This window comes from Strigops habroptila, chromosome 20, assembly GCF_004027225.2.
Source record: "Strigops habroptila isolate Jane chromosome 20, bStrHab1.2.pri, whole genome shotgun sequence".
In the NCBI taxonomy this organism is placed as follows: domain Eukaryota; kingdom Metazoa; phylum Chordata; class Aves; order Psittaciformes; family Psittacidae; genus Strigops; species Strigops habroptila.
This window is the reverse complement of record NC_044296.2, coordinates 5,360,231-5,382,268: the sequence shown is the minus strand read 5'-3', so window position 1 is coordinate 5,382,268 and position 22,038 is coordinate 5,360,231. Positions and strand designations below refer to the sequence as shown.

The following is a 22,038-nucleotide window of genomic DNA, read 5'->3' as shown; positions in this document are numbered from 1 at the left end:
TGCCACGGGCAGGGACACTTTCCACTAGAGCAGGTTACTCCAAGCCCCATCCAACCTGGCCAACTGTCTTGACCGTAACTCCACATCACCTCATTTAAGGAGCGTATGGGGTCCCAGGGCTGCTGCTGTTCCATCTCAATGCAAAAATCAATTGGCAAGCACCGCCAGTATTAACTGTGTGGTATTGGCAGGGTGGCTGCCTCCCTGCACTGAGATGAGCTAAAGCCTTTTGCAAGCTCTGAACACCTGGCCTGATGTACGGTGGCTGAGAAGCAATGATATCTTAAACTGTTCTAATTCAGCTCAGATTTGATTATCCCCAATTTGATTATTGGGTTGGTGATGCCTGCCTCAGATAACGTGCTCAGCTCTCAAGCAAGCTGCAACTAGAGGAGTTTTAATAGGAGTTGCTTATGTATAGCACCGTAGGTTATTCTTTGGGCTAAATGACTATGTTGGCCAAAAGTTCTATTAAAATAAACACAAAGTGCATCTCTGAGCCTGGGGTGATTAATTCTTCCGTGGTGGCACTGAGATATTCAATGAGAAGCAAATTTCACATTGAACTTGGAAGGTTTATACTGAACTTTCAGAAGGGAGTTGAAGATTTGCAAGTCTCCAGTGCTTGAATTTGTGCTTAGACTGAGCTCTTGCATCAGGTGAAACATCCATTTACCTTTATTCTGGAAACACAGCGGTGTCAATCCGGATTTACACTTGGTAAACTGAGTGCAGCAAGAGCAGGTGATAGGCTGAGCAGGCTTTGCTGCTGGAGCTATACGTGACCAAACCCCAGATGCTATTCCTGTAGTGGGAGCTCTGGGTTCAAGAAGGAACTTCATCCTCTCAGGTTAACCTTAATTTCATCCCCCCAAAAAAGTTTTATGGGTTTACTCCTCTCACTGGTGGAGTTGGAATTGGAAACACATACAGAATTAAACACTATTGCAGTGACTTAAGGGGAGGAGTGCCCCACTGAGCATCAGAAGGCCATGAATTTACCTCAGTTTTTAGCAGCTTTTCTGTTAATTCTGGGTGTTTCACAGCTGTCTTTAAGAGCTGTGGTGGTTTGGAGCTGTGTTCTTTAAGAGCTGTGGTGTTTGGAGCTGGGGATGTTTAGTGTGCTTGGATTGAGAGGATGACCAAATGTGCAGTAGGAAACTGGAGAACCAGAGTATGGGACTGTTCAAGAAAATGAGCTTCTCGTGGTGGTGGTTTCAGAAAGAACTTGCCAGCTCAGGCTTCCTCAGGCTACTGGACCTCAGCTCTCTCCTGTTGCAGGAAGAGGAGATCCTGCTTCCAACCATTTCAAGGTAGATGTGAAAGTGCTTTAAACCCTGCTGTTCTATGCCCCATCCCTGGCAGTGTTCAAGGCCAGGTTGGACACAGGGGCTTGGAGCAGCCTGGTCTAGTGGAAGGTGTCCCTGCCCGTGGCAGGGGTTGGAGCTGGAGGAGCTTTAAGGTCCCTTCAACCCACACAGTTCTGTGATTCTCTTCCGGCAGGCCATGAAGGAAGAGCAGCTTTGTCTGTTGTGAGTTTGAGTTGTAGATGTCTTCTGCATCTGAAACACCAGGATTCAGTCCCTGCTGATGCTAAGGCAGAGAGTATCTTCATGTGGTAGGATTTCTAATTGTTTTCTCAAGGCTTTCTTCAAAAAGGTGCGAAACTAGAACCTCTCAAATATCCAGTATGGACTGAAGCGAGTGATCCGGATTCGTCTGTTTCATGTATGCCATTGAGTGGTCACCCGAAGGCAACCACTGAACGATGATAGTGCCTTAAGATGTGGGATAAGCAATGTGAGAGGGAGGAAACACTTAGCGAATGAATAGTCCCCAGGTGAAATAGTGAGCTGGGGCTGGCACGTTGGGCTGCTGCTCCTCTTTCTGTCTTTTAAAAGATTTGGGCCTAAAGTTGGGATGAAGGTTGACGTGGCCGGTTGGATCCTGGCTAGCCAAGTGCTTGGACATCAGAAACCTGAGTTGTACCTTGGCTGCTTGGAATACTTTGGTGCTTACAGGAGTGTGGATACAATCTGTATGGATGCTTTTTATTAATGTAAAAAAAGAACCCAAACCACCCAGACTCCTTAAGAGCTCTTTAATGGTACAGAGTTTTGTAAAATGCCCTGCTTGTTAGTTTGAAAGAAGGAATTGTTCTGGGATTTTCAACAAATAATTGTGAGGGGGGGAAAAAATGCACAGTTGGAACAGTTGTTTGGCCTTTTTTAGAAGCAACATTCCAACTTCTTTCAGGTGGAGGAAGTTTTGGCTTGTTGAAATTCCTGTGACCACTGTGATAAGCTTGATTTGCCCAACCTCTTTTTGAACCCACTCTTTTCCTCCATATATATTTTGACATTGAGATTAAAATTGTGGTCAAGTGCTTCAATTCTTCCTAATAATTTGCTTTAGACTGTTAGCCAGTCCATGGCCATGTTGTCCTCCTCCTTCTTCATACCATAAGAAAAAGGGAATAACTGCTTTTGATTTATTTTCTTCGAACCATTCATGACTTTACAGACCTCCATCTTATTTGGGTAAGCCTATTCCAGTGTGGAATACACCCATTGTTTCCTGCACTTCATTTTGTTTTCTTTCTTTCCGTGTCTTCATTTCCTTCATTAACCACATATAATGATCCATGGAAGAATTGTTTTTTGTTCGAGATCTAGTACTGATGTGAGATGTTTTTTCTCTTGGCAGATATAATATAAGATGTCTAATGGTTATGAAGATCACATGGCTGAAGATTGCAGGGACGATATTGGTAGGACAAATCTAATTGTGAACTACCTCCCTCAGAACATGACACAGGATGAGTTGCGGAGTCTATTTAGCAGCATTGGTGAAGTTGAATCTGCAAAACTTATTCGGGACAAAGTTGCAGGTATGGTCAAGTGTGTAAGGAATTGTCACTTGGTGGTGGTGGGCTGCTCAAGCCAATACTGAACTAAGTGCTGTTTAATGTAGAAATACTAAATATTTGTGTGTGTGTAATCAAACTGTTGCAGACAAGTCTGCATATACTTACAGTAATGCACAGACTGGATACTGAATATTAGGAAGATAGACTGCTTAAGGCTAAATTAATGACTGGTTTAGATAGAACCATGGAATGGTTTGGGTTGGAAGGGACCTCAAAGCTCCTCCAGTTCCAACCCCTGCCACAGGCAGGGACACCTTCCACTAGAGCAGGTTGCTCCAAGCCCTGTGTCCAACCTGGCCTTGAACACTGTCAGGGATGGGGCAGCCACAGATAGGGTTAAGAATTCCAAGAAGTACAGTTCCTAAATTTGAACACTAATGGGCATGTCCCAAACTGAAACTAACTTGAATTTGGTCCCCAGGGTTTGTTCTTCCTACATTTTTGACTCTACCAGAGCTCTGAATATGCAAACAAACCTTTCCTGATCTGATTTTGATCAGTAAAATAAAGGCGTAGCTTGTGTCTGGAACCATTGTGGGCCTTATCACTCTTCAGGAATGTAACTTGTAAGTTCTTTAAATAGGATTGTTAGTAGTAGCTTTAAAAAAATGAGAGGAATGAATTGTTCAGATTTGTGAAACTTCATCTTTCCTTGAAGACAAACAAATGCTGGTAGATCAGTGGGTTCCGGAATCCATATCTATTTAGTAGCAGGAGCTTTTGGTCTCCTCTGTGAAGATGTTGGAATCCTTGCGCTGTTAAAAATCTTCATCTACAAATTGTGGTTATTCTTGTTCAGAATTCCTGGAATCTGGGGTTTAGTGGGAGAGTGGTTGTTTCTGTAAATAAAAGTGACTGTGCTGTTCACTAGACTGCCCTGTGAAATTTTCTGTTGCACATGCTCAGCCTTGTATTTCAGGATCTGGCAGTACTGACGTAGATCATGATCTGATCCATAACCAAACAGGTCTGAAACTACTGTAAAATTGCATGAAAGCTGATGAGACACGTGAGAATTCTTTGTGTGTTCTCTGAACTGTAGTACTTCCATGCTTGAGAATAGACAGGAGAACTCAATAGTGAAACCATTCTGAAAGTAAACTCTAAAGTTGATCTGACTTCCATATCTTTTGTTTTCCTCACTTCTTTCAGATGAAGCTTCACGTGGTAGCCATCTGTCTAAATCCCTACTTACAGAATGTACATGTGTCCTGGGTTCAGTGCAGCGTTTTTCTTCTTCTTAGTAGTTGGTGCAGGGCCGTGTTTGGGCTTCAGTCTGAGAACACCACTGATAACACACCGATGGTTTCGTTGTTGCTCAGTAGTGCTTACCCCAATCAAGGACTTTTCAGTCTCGTGCTCAGCCAGTGAGGAGGGGCACGGGAAGCAGAGCCAGGACACCTAACCCAAACTAGCCCAAGGGGTATTCCATCCCACAGCACGTCATGCCCAGGATAGAAACTGAGGGAGTTACCCGGGAGGCCCGGATCACTGCTCAGGTCGGGCTGGGTGTCGCCCGGTGGGTGCTGAGCAGTTGTTTTGGGCATCACTTGTGTTTATTGGTTTATTTTCCTTTTCCCCTTTTAGTTTTATATTCTCTCCCCTTGTTATTTCCCTTATCATTATTATTATTGGTGGTAGCAGTAGTGGGTTTGTGTTATACCTTAGTTAGTGAACTGTTCTTATCTCAACCCGTGGGAGTTACATCCTTTCCATCCTCCTCCCCATCCCTCCGGGAGCGGGGGGAAGAAGAGGGAGAATGAGTGAGCGGCTGCGTGGTTCTGAGTTACCGGCTGGGCCTAAACCATGACAACACGTAAAATCATCATGAAATAGTTTCCTAAAATACTGATTCCTTTGGCTAATTTGGTAGCTGAGCATTCAGCCTGGATGTTATCAGACAGTTTGAGTTGCTCAGCAGCAGAGGCTTGCTCTGGAGGCTACTTTTGCAGGGACATAAGAACACTTTTTTTAAGGATAGCAAGCCCTTCATCAACTGTCAGGGCTGAGCTACACCTTAGACTTTCAACTCAGCACAAAATTGCCTCTCTGGGAGGTAAGGATATGTGAAAAAGGAAGCAAGGCATGTCATCACCTGCAGTTTCAGAGTCTACTGCACACTGTTCCCTGTAGCATTGAATCCTCTGGTAAAGTCTGGTTAACTTTAACTTGAAACCTGACAGTGCTGGGAAGTTTAAAGTCCAAACCACATGCTTGTGTGCTTCAGGTTTTTCCTAACAACCCTGAAGAATCAGAAGTAAAATCCCTGTTGGTATTGCATAGTCTTTGAGTGCCTGGGGACAAAATGCTTGCTTTTCTTTAAAGTGCTGGCAAGTGTTTTATTCTGCATGGCATTTAATTTAGTAGCTGCTTGAATTCTGTTGCCACTTGCAACACCATTAGGAGCAATTCCCAGTCCTGGAGTTTGGAATATCAGTAACTAAGAATTGGCTTCTTCAGGAACCTTCAAAAAGTACTTTTCTCTTCTTTTTATTTTTCCTTCCTTTTCCTTTCTGCCCCTTCACCTTTGCGTTTCTGTGTTGTAAAACTCCACTCTCAGCAGCTCGGATACTTGGCTGCCCCTGAAAAGACCAGTCTTGGGGCTGAGTTCTGTCCTTGTGCCACCACTGGCATTTCTCTGCCCCTGTGGCAGACTAGCAGGAAACTAGAGCTGCAGAAAAACCTGTTCACTCACTGACCTTGGTGCTGTGGGGGCAGGTAAGTCATGGTACCAGCATGGAACCGGGTGTAGTGAGGCGGGAGGCCTGCACAGGAGGGAGGTAACCCCACCTTTTGTTGGAATTAGGCTTTTTAGATCCAGTCATTTCTTCTCCATGAAATCACAGCTTTGATGCTCCCATGGCATGCTGTTAAACCTTTTTTTTTCTTTGGAGTTGCCTTTATTGTCTGTATTTGCAGAGTTAAAAATCACTATTTGTTTGATAATTCTTATTCTTCATAAAACAATGCCTGATATGTATATTTTTTTTCCTCAATTCATTCTCTGTTAATGAAACATGTAGGGCAGAAAATATCTTCTCCCTAGAATAAAGCTTTTAATGACTTACTGAAGTAGCCTTTGCTTTCTGGAGACTCATTACTTTGATTCAAGAATCGATTTGAAAGCCAAAGTTTAGTTTTGTTTGAGCAAAGGGCTTCATTATGAGCAGAGTATAGATCTGGTTGGGTTTTGTTAGAATTACAGCATGGGACTGAACAATCTTCTGTTCCAGGTATTAGATTGTGCTTATAAAATTTATAGAAACTCTTTGAAACAACTGCTTACCCTGTATTTTGTTGCTGATGGGCACCTGAGGAAGTGGGAAGTGGCAGCAAACCTCAGTGTCCGTTTCCATTCCTCACTATGAGTTTCCTGCTTTGTCTGCACCTGGATTAGAGCAGTTGCTAGCAGTAGAGCAATGCGTTTGTGCGGGTGCTTGAGATGTGGTAACTTCTTACTCTGTTCCTTGCAGCAAGCGTAAAAAGAGAAGCTCGTGCACAGTAGGTGACGGTTAGTCAGGGTGCAGTGCTCCTTCAGCTCTTCCTCATCATTCTGGAAAGAGTGGGTGCTGGTCCCTTCATTCCCCAATTTGTGTATTGCATTCCTAAGCTCCTCCAGGCATGGCTCTGCTTAACTTGTGGTGAGGAACAGGGAGCAAATACTGGGTTGTTGCTCGCTGCACTTATATTTACTGTATGTATTGGACACCAGGATTTTCATAAGAGAACTATAGAACTGACAGTAGATATTGTTCTTTCTGTCAGATCTTCAGGCTAGCACTAGCCATACCTTGGGGCTTTGAGCCCGGGGAAACATTAGAAGGTCATTTCCCAATATAGTATGGCGGAGTGTCAAGTGTGAGATGCAACTTCGCAGAGTTGCATCTCCTGGCCTCCTGTGGTGCTTGCTGAGTTGCCACTGACCCAAGGGAGTTGGTGCAATCCTCTCTTCCTGTGGCTCTGCTCTTGGGGTGAGAGCAAGGAAAAGTGCTGGGATTTGTCCAGTCAGTCTGCACTGGTCAGACTGTAGCCCAGCTTCAGACGCAGGGGAGCCAAACCTGTGCTCCCTACTGATCTCCTACCCAGCAATGTGTAGTGTTAAATGTCCTCTTTCTTGGAGCAATTGCCTCCTACCAGAGATGATTCAACAGAAGAAATATGTCCTGTACTATATTTTGCCTTGGGAGTGCTTGACTTTGCTGGGACATGCAGATTCTGGCGTCTGGGTTTCCAGCCCATCTGCTGTGCTGAACATCTTTTAAAGCATTTCTCCTCCTTCAGTATCTGTTAGTACAAAAACCTTTGGGCCACTCTGTGCTGCAAGAAATTCAGCAATTCTGGGTGCAGTGTTGTGTCAAGGTGTCTGTGCACAATGTGGATGCTTCTAGTCAATGGCTGCACATGTTGTGAGGGAACCTGGTGATCTTTAGTCTGCTATTCATGCAGGTATCACAGGCTTTTAGTCCTTCTTTACCAAATGCTAAAGCCAAAAGTTACTCTTCCCTGAGTGCAGTTGTATTTAGTTTCTCCGTCTTCCCCTTCCCCGTTAAGTGCTGGTACTTTCAAACCCAGCTGTCCTAAAGCTCTGGGAAGATTGGGTTAAGCTTTTTGCACATGGTTAGGGTCTCAGCCTGCTGTGGGGTCTGATTGTTGCTCATGGTACCCACAGCCCTGCTCTGAGTACCTGCTCACAAGTTTGCTGTGTGCACCTCTGTAAAAGCATTCTCTCTGAGGGCAGTTGGTTTTGTTAGGAAGGTGTCCAACATCTTGGGGGTTCTTGTTCCCTCCTTCACACCTTCTGTACTGCTTGAGCAGGGAATAAGGTATCCCTGTGATACAACTTCCTACTCTAGGAAGTCCACGATATTGAATCCCAGCCTGGTTTGTGTTGGAAGGGACCTCAAAGCTCTTCCAGTTCCAACCCCTGCCACGGGCAGGGGCACCCGGGAGGTGTCAGTGGTGGCTGGGGGTGGGGGGGGTCAGGAATGCACTGGAAGCTGAAGCAGCGGCTCAGGGAGCTGGGGAAGGAAGCAAGGACATGGACAGAAAACCAAGTGATGCTCAGAAAGAAAACGAGTGCCTCTTTCGTGAAAGGGCTTTTTATCACGGAAACAAAACTACATTCTTTCAGCTGAAGGAGTAGAGTAGTTTGCTTAAAACTGGGTTTTCTGGTCACTTTGTTAATTATTCTTCCAGATAAGGACTTACTTGTTTCTTCTTTTTTATCTTTGCTTCGGGAGTACATTTGCATTTATGTATGTGCAAACTTTTGAAAGGCTTTTTTAAAGGTTTATTTAATTACTCTCCACTAAAATAACCTGAAAACTCTTGCAGCGCTGCTGCCTTTTGCGTGATTGGCTTCTAGTAGGCTCTTAACATCATGATAAAGTAAATAACTTGTCTGCTTGCCTGGGATAGACACTTGACATTCATCATAATGCTGTGTAAATGCTGATTCCGTATATGTTTTCTGGCGTATCCTAAAAGGAAGGGAATTTTTACTGCTTAAGAGGAGGGAATATCATCGAATCACAGAGCGGTTTGGGTTGGAAGGGACCTTAAAGCTCATCCTGTCCCAGCCCCCTGCCACGGGCAGGGACACCTTCCACTAGAGCAGGTTGCTCCAAGCCCCTGTGTCCAACCTGGCCTTGAACACTGCCAGGGATGGGGCAGCCACAGCTTCTCTGGGCACCCTGTGCCAGCGCCTCAGCACCCTCACAGGGAAGAGCTTCTGCCTCAGAGCTCATCTCAATCTCACCCAGTTCAGCGTCCACCCAGGCCCTGTCTGCTGGGGCTCAGTGCTTCAGGCTCCGGGGGGGAACAGTCTTGCTCAAATCTGTTTCCCTGGTCTTTAAGGGCCTATTTCCGTAAACTTTAGGACCTGGTTTTGTTCAGTAGTTTGCTGGAATCTTCATGGTTATGTGGCTTTTGGGACAGACTGGATAGAAAATACCTATCCAGCAGCTGGTACTCAGTCTTCAGAGCACGTGAAGTGATTGAGGAGTAACCAGATTTGATCTGAATGATTGACCATCTGTGACTAATAACACAGCAAATGAATGTTAAAAAGAAATCAACGCATCCCATGCTGTAGGTGCATGTAAGATGTCTGCAAAATCCTGATTGATGTTGTCTCTGCACAGATGCATTGGTGGCATCTGCACACCTTCATGTGCAGAAGCTCGTGTTTGAGATCTTGCTTTTATTGCATGTATTGGTTTCCTCTGTAGTGTTAAGTCCTGCTGGGCTACTGAAGAGTGATTTGCCATTACAGTTGTGCAGAAGTGTCTGGTGTCAAGAGAGTTGGAGCTGCACTAGTGGAGATGTTTTGCCACCAGGTCTGTAAGAGAACAGGGTTGTTCCTATACAAAGGGATCTGGCTTCTTCAAGAGCTTTAGCAGACAGTAAAAATTAGCTGGGGCTATTTCTACAAGGAGCCCATGAGGAAACAGGCAGTGACATTATTTGGGTTGAGATGTGTTCCTGGCCTACTGCATTTCCCAACTGGAAGGTCTCGGTGCCTTCAGTCCCCTGGTGAGTTTTCCAGTAGATGGAGTTAATCTACAGGGTCTTATTTTCTTCAGTTTCTATGACATTTAGTGCTCGGATAACCACCATTTGACTCTTTCTTCCCCTTCTGGGGGTGGTGGGCATATAGTTGATGTTCTGAAATGTCTGGAAAGTGTAAGAAAACTTCCTTGCCAGCTAAGACCATTGCAGGGGCATGCTGCGTGGCTAAAAAAGGGCTGTGTTTTGGAAGAGAATCCTTTACTGCGACCATTAGCTGTGTCTTCTAGTGTTCTCAAGCCAAACAACTGAGCTTAAGAATAACAGCTTAAAAACAGTATATCGTTAAAGAAAAACAGACGTTCTCCTATGCATGCTTAAAATGTTCTTTAGAAAATCCCATAGATGAGGCTGAGACAAGAAGTTGTCTGACAAAGGTATAACTTCTATTGAATGGGAGTTGCTTTATTGCACTGAGACACTCTTGGAAGTATTTCAGCGAATTTTAGATCTACAGTGATGAGAGCCTCTGCTTGTTGGGAAATTGCAACCCAAAGTGAGCTTAGTAATGTTAATGTTAAATTGCTATTGGCCTTTGTAGGGGTTGGAGATAGAAGCAGAACAAATAAGCACCCAAATAACATCTCTTATAGATACCTTTGTAAATCAGTAGCCAAATAATATCCTTTGCCTTGCATGTTGTAAAAGTTTGTATTCTTATTGTTGTTACTATTAAATTCTTTTTGTAAAACTAAACTTACATGAAGTAGTAGTACATGACTTGCCTGCATTCAAGAGAATTTTTCACTGTTCAGCTCCATCCTGTGTTTGGGACACTCCCTGCTCATTAGCCACATTGGATGTATTAAGGATTGAAAACTCTTTTCCCTCTTGTCTCCAGGAGGGAAGGTTGGAATAGCTCCACAGAAATTAGCAGCCTGGTGACTTCTTACTGGGGGTTCCTCTGTTGACACTTTCTCCCTCTGCTCTTTGTCTTACAAGCGTTTGTACTAATGAACTTTGTTCAATTCTTGCCTTTGTTCCACCCCCATCAAGTTTTCAAGGCTGTTCAGCATCGGTATTCTTTGTTTCTGGAACCTCTGCAGCTGCCTGATACACACTGTCCTTGGAGACAGAGGATGTCCACAGTGCAAATGCAAGAGCTCCGAGTTACTCCTCGTGATGCATGCCAGCCTTGAGATACTTCTTTGGCTTATTTAAGTATTTGCTGTGTGGATTATGGTTGAGTTCCCTTTTTCTCCTTTATGTTTCTCTAATGTTGATGGTGATAACTTTCTGTTGTTAGGTTTAATTTCAAAAGATGTTTTTCCATGTAGGACACAGCTTAGGCTATGGCTTTGTGAACTACGTTACTGCAAAAGATGCTGAAAGAGCAATAAACACACTGAATGGCCTCAGACTGCAGTCAAAAACTATTAAGGTAGGATGTCTGGATTTCCTCATTCTTCTATGAAGTGGCTTTCTAATAACCTCCATTCTGGTGGGGAGGCTTGTGTGCTCTCCAGCTGCAAGAAGGCTGGGCTCCAGGGTGAGAGCAGTAAAGTGAGCTGTTGAGCCTCTTGGATTTTGGAACAGCTTTCTGTTCAAAGATTCCCTTTTTTCATTCATACTGGTTTTACAGCAGCAGCTGGGATCATTACAAACTGTTGCTGGGCTTTTGAACTCATGTGCATCTCAGCTACTTGGTGATCTCTATTTGAAATCATGTTAATACACATGTACTCCTTTTCTAAAATAACAGCTACTGTATGTGGAGGAAATCACACCTCCTGAGGTGATCATAGAATCCTGCAACAGTTTGGGTTGAAGGGACCTTAAAGCTCCTCCAGTTCCAACCCCTGCCACGGGCAGGGACACCTTCCACTAGAGCAGGTTGCTCCAAGCCCCTGTGTCCAACCTGGCCTTGAACACTGCCAGGGATGGGGCAGCCACAGCTTCTCTGGGCACCCTGTGCCAGCGCCTCAGCACCCTCACAGGGAAGAGCTGCTGCCTCAGAGCTCATCTCAGTCTCCCCTCTGGCAGGTTAAAGCCATTCCCCTTGTCCTGTCCCTCCAGGCGCTTGTCCAAAGCCCCTCTCCAGGTTTTCTGTAGGTCCCCTTTGGGTACTGGAAGACTGTTACAAGGTCTCTCCAGTGCAAGTTCTTGGTGTGATCTGTGGTTCCTGACAGGTCGAGTATCCGAGTCAGAACTTCAGGCAGGAGTTCTTCAACATAGCAAAAATGTTTGTTGAAAGCATCAGTATTACTCTTCTGCTGTCTCTGTAGCAGTGCCACTTATTCTTATCTGTTGGATGAGCCCAAAAGGGATGGACTCATCTAGGGACATGACTTTTCTCTTTTTCCTGGTAATTTTCCCCTACCTTCTCCCTGTTCCACTTTTTTGAACCCAAAATGCCTGCATTGTTTAGTGGGGAATAAATGAAGGTGCCTCATGATAAGATATGTTTTCCTGAACAACCTTCTTTTTTTCCTTTTCAAAGGTTTCCTATGCTCGTCCAAGTTCTGAAGTTATCAAGGATGCTAATTTATATATCAGTGGACTGCCAAGGTCAATGACACAAAAAGATGTAGAAGATATGTTTTCACGTTTTGGCCGCATCATCAACTCCCGTGTGCTTGTGGATCAAACTACAGGTGAGTTCTGTTGCATTACTTGTGTGTAGCACGTTTTCTGGCAGATCCTAAACTAAATTAGACATCTACAAACTAACCATGACATCTGGTGTCAACCAGTGATACCATTTTCATGGGGTATCCTTTTCCACTGCTGTTTTTAAAGCCCAGAAAGACTTATGCTGCCTCCTCTGCTTGCTTATAATCTAAATCATGTCATATTTCATGCTCTTATTATCAGTTTTACCAGGCCGATTTGCCAAATCTACTTTCTTGCTATGGCACTTGCTGTCACTGTAGTGCACTGTGCTTCTGGGCAGTGTCCCTAATCTGGAGTACTAATGTTACCTTTATTTACACATACACAGTTATTACCCACAGGTAAATTCCAGGCCATAGTTCTATATTAAAAAGCAAAACAATGTGTTTTCTCTCTTATAGGAACCTGGAACTCACTCAGACAATTTTCTTATAGTTTAAAACATCTGAGGTGTCCCACAGTCCTCTGTGGTTACTGCCAACTGTACACTTAGTCCTTCCCTCTTGAACTTTCTGCATGGATTTTGTGTATTAAATATCATGAGAAAGAGAAGGGAGCAGTTGCTTAGTTAAGCACTCAGCTCAGGAGAGACCAAAGTTAAGGATTTCCTTTGTAATGTTAATCCTGACTCCATGTTATAATGTGTTTTCAGAGAGTTTTAATTTCTTACCTAATTATTTCAGCCTGCAGAGCTGAAGTGTGGCCTGTCCTGCAATCTCAGGTGTCTGGGTTTTTTCCAGTAGCCCATATGCTGCCTACGAAATTGGAGACAACTTTTACAAATACACTTCATTGAGTACTATTTTAGAGCAGGAGATAACTAAACCTAGCAATTCCCTATTTAACATTTGTAGCTGGAAGCATGTACATTTATCCACAGTAGTTAAGCAGCAACTTTCATGCTTTATGAGGAAAGTCCTTTCCTAGAGAGGACTCATTTTGTCCAGCTTTGCTATCTTTATGGCTCTGTCTCTTGAACTACCTGTCTAGATGACAGCTGAAAAAGACTTTTAGAGCACAGAAAACATATTATAAAGGAGTCCTCCTTCTCTGGCTCTGGAGTCGGGATCACTAGCATCTGTCTGACAGAACTATAAAATGAGATGGCAGAAGTCATACAATTAAAATCTCTCCAGGAATAATAGTGTTTTCATCAAGTGTGCTGAGGCATGATGCTGTCTAAATCAGTGTCAGCTCGGAATATGATGCTTGCTTTTAAATAACCTTAATAATCTATTGTTTGAAGAATGGATTCTGTTTACAATAGAAAGTTGAATGTAAACCTAGTCTAGGTTTCCTTTCCCTTCAGACTGTAGCCAAGCATTGGCTTGGAAACCTCATTTCACTCTTGATCTAGTCCCAGTTAGAAGAAATTGTGATCTGTTGTGCTTTCAGACATAGCTGCTCAGCAGAGGCTGTTCTCCAGCTTTGGAGAATTAATCTGTTTAAAAATGTGCTTTCTACAACATTTATATTTTAAATGAAGGCTGTGATAGATCAAGTGAACAGCACTGAGATGAGCAACATGGAAGTTGAGAGGAAGTACCAGTATGCTGGGCTCTGGGATAGCCCTTGCTGACTTCTGGGTGATGCTGATGTTCTGTGCCATTCCATGATGGGACAGATCATGGAATCCCAGACTTGGGTTGGATGGAAGGGACCCTAAAGCTCATCCAGTTCCAACCCCTGCCACGGGCAGGGACACCTTCCACTAGAGCAGGTTGCTCCAAGCCCCTGTGTCCAACCTGGCCTTGAACACTGCCAGGGATGGGGCAGCCTCAGCTTCTCTGGGCACCCTGTGCCAGCGCCTCAGCACCCTCACAGGGAAGAGCTTCTGCCTCAGAGCTCATCTCAATCTCCCCTCTGGCAGGTTAAAGCCATTCCCCTTGTCCTGTCCCTCCAGGCCCTTGTCCAAAGCCCCTCTCCAGGTTTCCTGGAGCCCCTTTAGGCACTGGAGCTGCTCTAAGGTCTCCCCTTCAGGAGCCTTCTCTTCTCCAGGCTGCCCCAGCCCAGCTCTCTCAGCCTGGCTCCAGAGCAGAGCTGCTCCAGCCCTCACAGCAGTTCCGGGGCCTCCTCTGGCCTCGCTCCAGCAGCTCCACGTCCCTCTTGTGCTGCTGCCCCAGAGCTGGATCAGGACTGCAGGGGGGGTCTCCCCAGAGCGCAGCAGAGGGGCAGGATCCCCTCCCTGAGCTGCTGCTCACGCTCTGGGGGTGCATCCTGCTCATCCCAGGACGTAGTTTAACATGTTTAACAGCATTTAAATGTTGAACAGCAGTGTCATTGTTTCAGTACAGTTGCCAGGAGGTAATTCCTCATCAGTGTTATTGAGTTAAAAATAAGGTACGTGACGTCTAAAGGTAGTGGCTAGGATACAGATGAAACTGTAATCTCTTGTGTTAAAAAAGGTTGAACTACTTGGTTATAGTCAGACCTTTGTGGCCTCATCTACGATGCAGAGTGTTCCCTCAGTGTGGAAAACTGAAAACCTTTATAAAAATCAGTGTCAACTTTGTGTTTGCAGATGCTTTATAGTGATAATTCAAACGAAGGGGTTGGCTGCCATTTGGTTTCGTTGCGTTAGTTTAAAATGTTGGGAGGTTTTTGGTAATGGCAGTGTCAGTGGGGGGTTGGATTTCCTGGAATTCCACCACACGGGATTTCTTTATTAAAGCATTTTAAGTCACTCTGGTTGGTCTAGCTGAAACAAATGTATTAATTTGTCTTTTGTTCCTTAATTTTGTACTTTATTCTGTAGCTGCTGAAGAGCCATCAGTAAATGCAGAGAACTTGCAAGCCGTGCCCACAGGAATATTTAACCGCTTTGGTTTTCTTTTGCTTTCAGAGTTATTTTGAGTTTATCCTGAACTTCCCTTTTATTTATTTATATTTTTTTTTTTATTGGTTTGGTTAAAAGGTTTGTCCAGAGGGGTCGCATTTATCCGGTTTGACAAAAGGTCAGAAGCAGAAGAGGCAATTACAAATTTCAATGGTCACAAACCCCCAGGTTCCTCCGAACCCATTACAGTGAAGTTTGCAGCCAATCCTAACCAGAACAAAAATGTGGCTCTGTTATCCCAGCTGTGTCATTCACCAGCTAGAAGGTTCGGAGGGCCGGTGCATCACCAGGCGCAAAGATTCAGGTAGGTTAGGAAGAATAATGCATTTAAGGCTGTGCTCCTATTCCCGTGTCCGTCTGGGAAGCTCTGCAGTGATCTCATTGTGTGTGAATGAATACGGAGTGCACTCTGTGTCCTGCAGTGTTCTGTAAATAAAACTGTTGAATTAAAGTATGATGAAAGTAAAAATCTTACTTGTAAAATTCATATTTAAGTTAATTATAACAGGGGACAAACCCTACCGTGGCTGTTTCTGCAATTGAGTGTGTAGTGAGATACAGGAAGCAGCAGATTCCAGAGGGGTGTTGGTAGGTGCTTGTCTCAACAGATCCCCAGTCTGTAATCCATCTAGGTGAATGCTGGTATAAGTTGCAACTTAATTCAAGCTCTGACCCATTGGTTCCAGCAGGGAGATGTCATAGTAAAATAGGAAAACCTTGTTCCTGATGGAGAGATGCAGTAGGATTTCTGCCTACATCTTGAGCTGGCCAGTGTTCTGTCCCTGGGTCCTCAGAAGTTCAGTGAGATCACTGAGTAATGACAGCACACTCCCAGGGCTGTGGGAGGTATGGTGTGTTTTGCCTTTGAGAACTGCTTTGAATATGAACTGCTTGAATTTGAATTGCTTTATTGCTTAAAGGAGGGTGGTGATAGTTGGACTGTGCACTGGAAAATGCATTATGTATACATACAATCTTGGCTTTGTTATGTGCTCATGTTTCTTAGGGTAGTGTTTCTCTGTGGAGAATTTACTTTTCTTTCTTTTTCTCCTCCAGTTAGCTCAGTAAAACTGGACTAAAAACTCAAATAGCTTTTTACAGCACTGTTGTTCCAGTGACCTTCCTATAATGCTTTAGCATTTTAAGAACAACTCAGTGTGATGTGTCTCCAATGAGAATCATTGTCATCTGTTGTTTTCCAGTGAGGCTGATTGAACAGGTTGCCCAAAGAGACCATGGAGTGTCCATTCTTGGAGATGGTCAAAACCTGGTTGGAACAGACCTCAGCAACCTGCTCGAGGTGCCTCTGCTTGGGGCAGGGAGGTGCTCTAGCGACTTCCAGAGGTCCTTGCCAACCTCAGTCATTGTTTGTGACTGTAGCCCAGGCAAGTTGAATGCAGGCAGCTCCTCAGATCTCATCTCCCTGAAGCACTCATCCAGATCTCTGCACCCAGATGAAGCAAGGAATGCAATTCTGTGGTGTTGCAGTTAGGTGAACTGTTGAAAAACTTACACATGTCTTGAGTCAGCCAGGGCTTTGTTGTGTCCTGGTAAGATCTTGAGCCTTTATGTCTCACGTTTTCATTCTTAATGTAATTGGACATTTTCATCATCCTTCTTCCCCTTAAAATTTACAACAACATTAAGATGCATCAGAGTAAGCAGTACAAATAACATTCACATCCATAAATAAGAGACCAAATAACCTTAATTCTGTCCTCATCACTCAGGAACAGTAAAAATGATTCATGTGTTAATACTTGCAGGAGAAACGAAATTTTAATGCCCAGTTCATTTATTATGTCTTTTAAGAGCAGCTTTAATGTTATTTGTGTGCATTTCCTACATTTCTACAGGCATGGGTTCTCACAAGTGGAGATCAGAGAGAAGACCTTCTGTCTCTCTCTGTTCCATCTCTGCTTCTGTGGTAACTGCCCACTTGGGTTGTCTGAGCCCAGTGCACATTTTGGCCACCTTCTGCTCTTAATTGTAGGCTTGCTGATGGAGAAAGAGCTCAAGTTTTTGAGGTACTACAGATTGGCAGAGGGAGTAGTAGAGCAGCAGCCATGCTCTTACAAGTACACTGTGGGGGCAAGATCCATCAGTTGACTTGAGGACAGGAACTGTCCCTCTCTTCGCGTCTTGTCCCACACTTGCAAGAACTTTAACACTTCAGAAGCATCCTCCCCTCAGTCACATGTGCATGCATGCACATATCTACACGTATGAACAAGACAGGCACCATCCCACAAGTTCTTGTTATTTTACTTCCCACCTTTGGTGTGAACAGGAAGTTCTTCTAGTGACTCTTCCCTAAAGGATGCTCAACGTCAAACTGTGGTAAACCTTAGGAACCTTAGCTTGGACCGAGTCCTGGTTTTGTGTAGTGGACAAAACATGATGGATAAGCTGCTTCCAGAGAGCTCACAGTCTGTGTAAATTACAGTTGTGGGCTCTGCTACATGGAAGTTGAATACTTATACTGACATTTTGATTACACTTCATCTCGTTCCATCCTAATCCCTGTAAATCCAGGATTAAGCCTTTGGTATCTCTAATTTGTAATTATTAATTTCCTACAGATATCGCTCAGACCCTTTGTTTAATGTTCTGTTAATCCTTTGTAGTTCCTGTGGTATTTGTGGCTCACATCAGGAACTGCTCTTAATGCCTCATCCCACCAAAGTGCTGGCCTGGCCTGAGGCACGGTCTGACGTGCTCTCTGCTTCCATCCTGAGGGAATGACACAGTCGTTTGGGACTGAGTTTGGAGGAGAGAGGAACCATTGGGGGCGAGAGCTTAGACAGAATAGCAGCTCTATAGGTATTGAACTCTGATGAAATGAAGGAGTTTTGCTCCTAAAGCTGGAGAAGGCTGGCCAAAGGCCCTCAAGAGTCCTGGGCTTTTCCCTTCACCAGATCTCTGTGCTGGAAGAATGTTCTTCCAGTCTCAAAAATATTCCCACTTCAGCTGGTTTTCCTTTCAGACTTGTTCAGGGTTTGGAGATTCAGTTCCCATTTGTATTAATGGGCAAACTTGTGTTGATATCAGAGTCCATGAGTTAGGTCCAGAATGCCTGAAGAGAAGTTCTTATTGCTTGATAAACCTTTGCTCAAGGGGAAATGAGAGAAGACTCTGGAGTGTTTAACCCTGTCACTGGCACTCCTGCTCAGACAGCTTCCATGCAGCCTGGTTTGTTCCACTCCAGTGCAATTGTTCAAACTTTCAGTTTCTAAGCTGTCAGTTGTCTGTGTTGAGAATGCCATAGAAGATAATGCTTCATCCAGAGTATATTTCATCAAAGTCCTAGAAGAATGTGGCATTGAACCCCTTATTTCTATTGCTGCTGCCCTCTGATACGTGGCTCTTTGATTTAACACTGTTATATTAGGCTTACAGCTTGTATCACCAAATCCTCAACAAGACTCATTTTGTACACAGTACATCATTCCCAGCTGTGTCAGTGTATGGGAGGAGAAATTGCTTGTGGGAAAAGCAGTGGATGTGACCAGTATCAGTGTAGTTGGACTCCTGCTCTTTGTGGAGCTGTATACAAAATAGAAGATGCCAAGCTCATGTGCAAAGGCAGCATAAGCTAATACTGAAACTAATATTACTGCTTATTAGCCGTGTGTGAGCTGCGGGGTTGCTCCCACCGGTGGTGCTGTGTGGAGCTGGTCTCAGGCTGCAGTGAAAAGAATTCAGCAACAAAGAATTTCTGGGGCTTTCATAGGACTGAAAAGAAATTGGGTTTCGTTCTCATTTCTGAGATGATGTCCTCTAGTGTGTTAAGATAATCCCAGAACCTATTTAATAACAGTAGAGGAAAAGCTCATTCATCTAAATGAGAAGCTTAAGAAGTGAAAGAGATTACAATTAAAACTATAATGTCACAAGATGTTGGAGTTTTGTGGTTAGCCTCACTTAAAAGAACCATCCATAGATAATGTTGTCTACAGATGCGTAGGTAGGATTGAAAAAGCAAGTAGAACAATAAAGAGTGAGGACACCAATAGTAAGTATGACAAGACTGAGATCCTTCAAATTACAGTATTAATGGGATTTTCTCTGAAACACTTTGGATCTCTGTGCTTTAGTGTTGTTTGCCCAAATCGGAGTCTTTTAAAGACCTTTAATAGGTAAAACTTCCTGAGAGTCATCTTAAATTGACATGGTCTGTGCCTGTAGGACGGACGTGTTACGTGTCAGCTCCTCTGTGCCTGGCTCCACACGGGCTGCTACCCTGAGCTGACCAGGAGATGTTGTGTTTGTCTTGTGCGGGGCTGCAGTCCAGGGGAAGCAGAGAGGTTTATCAGATCAGTCAACCTGCAGTAGGAGCCTGCTCCACTCATCCTGGGTGCTCTCACTCATGCCATATGTCCTCTGTGGTGCTTCAGGTGGATGCAAGCCTGAATGCCAGTTTGTCCTTCCATATGCGTCTAATCCTGTGCCACATTTACTGTCACTTTGGCTAATTTCTTTTCTGATGGTTGCTTTTTAACCAGCCAGAAACTTCTGTGAAAGGTTTCTTTTTTAAGTGAACTTGCAGGGTATCGCTTCAGTTCAGAATTATAGTCACAGACTGGTCTGGGTTGGAAGGGACCTTAAAGCTCCTCCAGTTCCAGCCCCCTGCCACAGGCAGGGACACCTTCCACTAGAGCAGGTTGCTCCAAGCCCCTGTGTCCAATCTGGCCTTGAACACTGCCAGGGATGGGGCAGCCTCAGCTTCTCTGGGCACCCTGTGCCAGCGCCTCAGCACCCTCACAGGGAAGAGCTTCTGCCTCAGAGCTCATCTCAGTCTCCCCTCTGGCAGGTTAAAGCCATTCCCCCTCGTCCTGTCCCTCCAGGCCCTTGTCCAAAGCCCCTCTCCAGGTTTCCTGGAGCCCCTTTAGGCACTGGAGCTGCTCTAAGGTCTCCCCTTCAGGAGCCTTCTCTTCTCCAGGCTGCCGCAGCCCAGCTCTCTCAGCCTGGCTCCAGAGCAGAGCTGCTCCAGCCCTCGCAGCAGCTCCGGGGCCTCCTCTGGCCTCGCTCCAGCAGCTCCACGTCCCTCTTGTGCTGTTGCCCCAGAGCTGGATGCAGGACTGTCAGATGTGGGCAAGAGGGATGTTATGAGTGAGGTGATAGTTCCTATGGTTGAGGGTTTTTTAAAGACTTTTCAAGTCTTTTAGGGGTGTTTTTCCTTGTTGTTGGTTTGGTTTGGTTTTATAAACCTGTAACATTTTTGTCAGCCAAAGCAAAGAGGAGAATCTCTGTGTAGCCAAAGAGCAGAGCTACTTGTTACTTTAAATGATTTTTCCTGTAGTATGCATTCAGATTTGTTGTCATCCTGCTGCTCTTCTTCAAGTGGTTCCAGTCCTTGACGTTCAGTTGATCTGGGCTTGTGGGCAGAGCCTGAGGCTTTATAGGAAGCAGGTTCAGAGCTACACTGACTGCTGGAACCAACATTGTGCAATTCTGATCTTAGCCATTTTCTGCTCCCACACATGGAAGCAGGAACCCAAGGCTGGTGATCTGTTGAGACAAAAATTTCCCAGATATTAAGGGAACTACATCCTACCAGCTCATTTCTCAAATGGGAACAAGCTCCAAAGCTGAAGGTGTCTGTCAAAAAAAGTAAGCATATAAAGCATGCAAACACAAAAAGTGTTTCATATAAAAGCAAACTAAGCAGTAGGTCTGTCACCTGCTCATCAGATCACATGGATTAGTGCGTCTCGTTCACCTTCTGATACTCTTAACTGCTTTTTCAGTTTTTACTGTAGTACAAGGATTCCCAAACTTGGATTCCCTTGGGGCTGGCCAACAGTGTGAGCAGCAGTGAGTATGTGCAGCATGAGCTCAGGTGTGGCCACACTGGGCTTAGAAACACCAGCAGCAGGTAGCCAGCGGGGCCGCAGCCAGACTGAGCCAGGTCGGGAAGCGGTCTGCACCACTGAGACTCCCCCTGCTCTGGTACAGGAGCATCTCATAGCTCAGGTGTCCAAGGAAATGAACTATCTTTGAGCACCAGACAGCCTGGGGCGGGGGAGATGGTGACTGCGTGGTTCTCTTGTATGAGTGCATCAACCAAAGTGCCACACTGAACACAAGCTGACTTCCCTGGGGGCATGGGTGGGCTGCTGCAGCTCTGCTCCCCTTCCTTCTGATGCACACTGTCTTGAGCCCTCCCTTCTGTCTAGAGACAGCAGCAGCTCCTGTCTTTGTGCAGGGCAAGAAAAAGTCAGTGGGGAAGTGTTTGGCACTTAATGCAGCGTTCACTGCCCAGACATCCATTCCCTGTTTCCTCCAGGTCAGCAGAGAATCAGGAACTGCCACCCCCATGTTCTTGGCAGAGAGCAGCACGTGTACCACTTTTAAGTGGTTTGCATATCACCAGTGGTACACCACAGTTTGGGAACCCCTGGTATAGTATAATTATATTTCTACAATCACATGTCCTCACACTTTTTAAATAATACATAAGCTCAGTTTCATAAAATTAAGGTTTTAACCTTAACTTTCACATTTCCTGACCTTTGAGTGCTTAGCTGTGCAGCCATAATACTGCCTTAAAATACTCTGAAGCTTTGAATTACTAGGGTGGAGACCAGAAATAAAATAAAGGGGAGTTAGAGATATGGGTTATAGGAGAAAAGAAAATAATACAAAGCAAGATAGAAACAGGAGAGGGGTTTTTGCTATTTGTTATGCATAAATACTTCTGGGGTACAACGCAGGAGGCAGGTTTAGGAAGGGTATGTTGGTGACTTAAAACCCAGTTCAGTAAAGCCTGAGAAGTTTTCCTAGGATTAAGTTGGTGTGAAATTGATAAGACGAGCATACATGCATCCTGCAATTGTAAAACTGTGTGACTTCAATGTGGTTTGCTGTTTTGATGTTTAGAAGCTCCTGCAGTTAGAATATCTCCAGAACTGTGTATTCAGGATTAAAAACCTGAGATTTGAATTCCGTAGCTCGGAATGTGGGACATCAAAGCCACTGAGAGTTGGCTGAGGAAGTGCTAATATTTCCTTATCTGCCTAATAGCTGGGGCTTATTGAGTAACCTGCTTGTATGGGGGGTGTTTGCTTCTGTTCCATAAAATAAGAAATTT

The 22,038-nt window shown here is 44.6% G+C and overlaps 1 protein-coding gene across 7 annotated transcripts in view; it reads left to right on the top strand.

The window, feature by feature from the left end:
* The window catches only part of ELAVL1 (ELAV like RNA binding protein 1), a 39,802-nt gene that overhangs the window by 6,225 nt on the left and 11,539 nt on the right, over positions 1–22,038 (top strand). For 4 of the 7 annotated variants that reach the window (XM_030509385.1, XM_030509383.1, XM_030509384.1 and 1 more), the window contains 5 exons: positions 2,707–2,890; positions 10,774–10,877; positions 11,937–12,090; positions 15,024–15,249; positions 21,235–21,348. In XM_030509385.1, coding sequence (XP_030365245.1) covers positions 2,719–2,890; positions 10,774–10,877; positions 11,937–12,090; positions 15,024–15,249; positions 21,235–21,348 — 770 coding nt within the window. In that variant the 5' untranslated portion in view covers positions 2,707–2,718. Of the gene's footprint in view, positions 1–2,706; positions 2,891–10,773; positions 10,878–11,936; positions 12,091–15,023; positions 15,250–16,151; positions 17,030–21,234; positions 21,349–22,038 lie in introns of those variants that run through there. The other 3 variants (XR_003994740.1, XM_030509388.1, XM_030509389.1) reach the window with 2 other exon arrangements.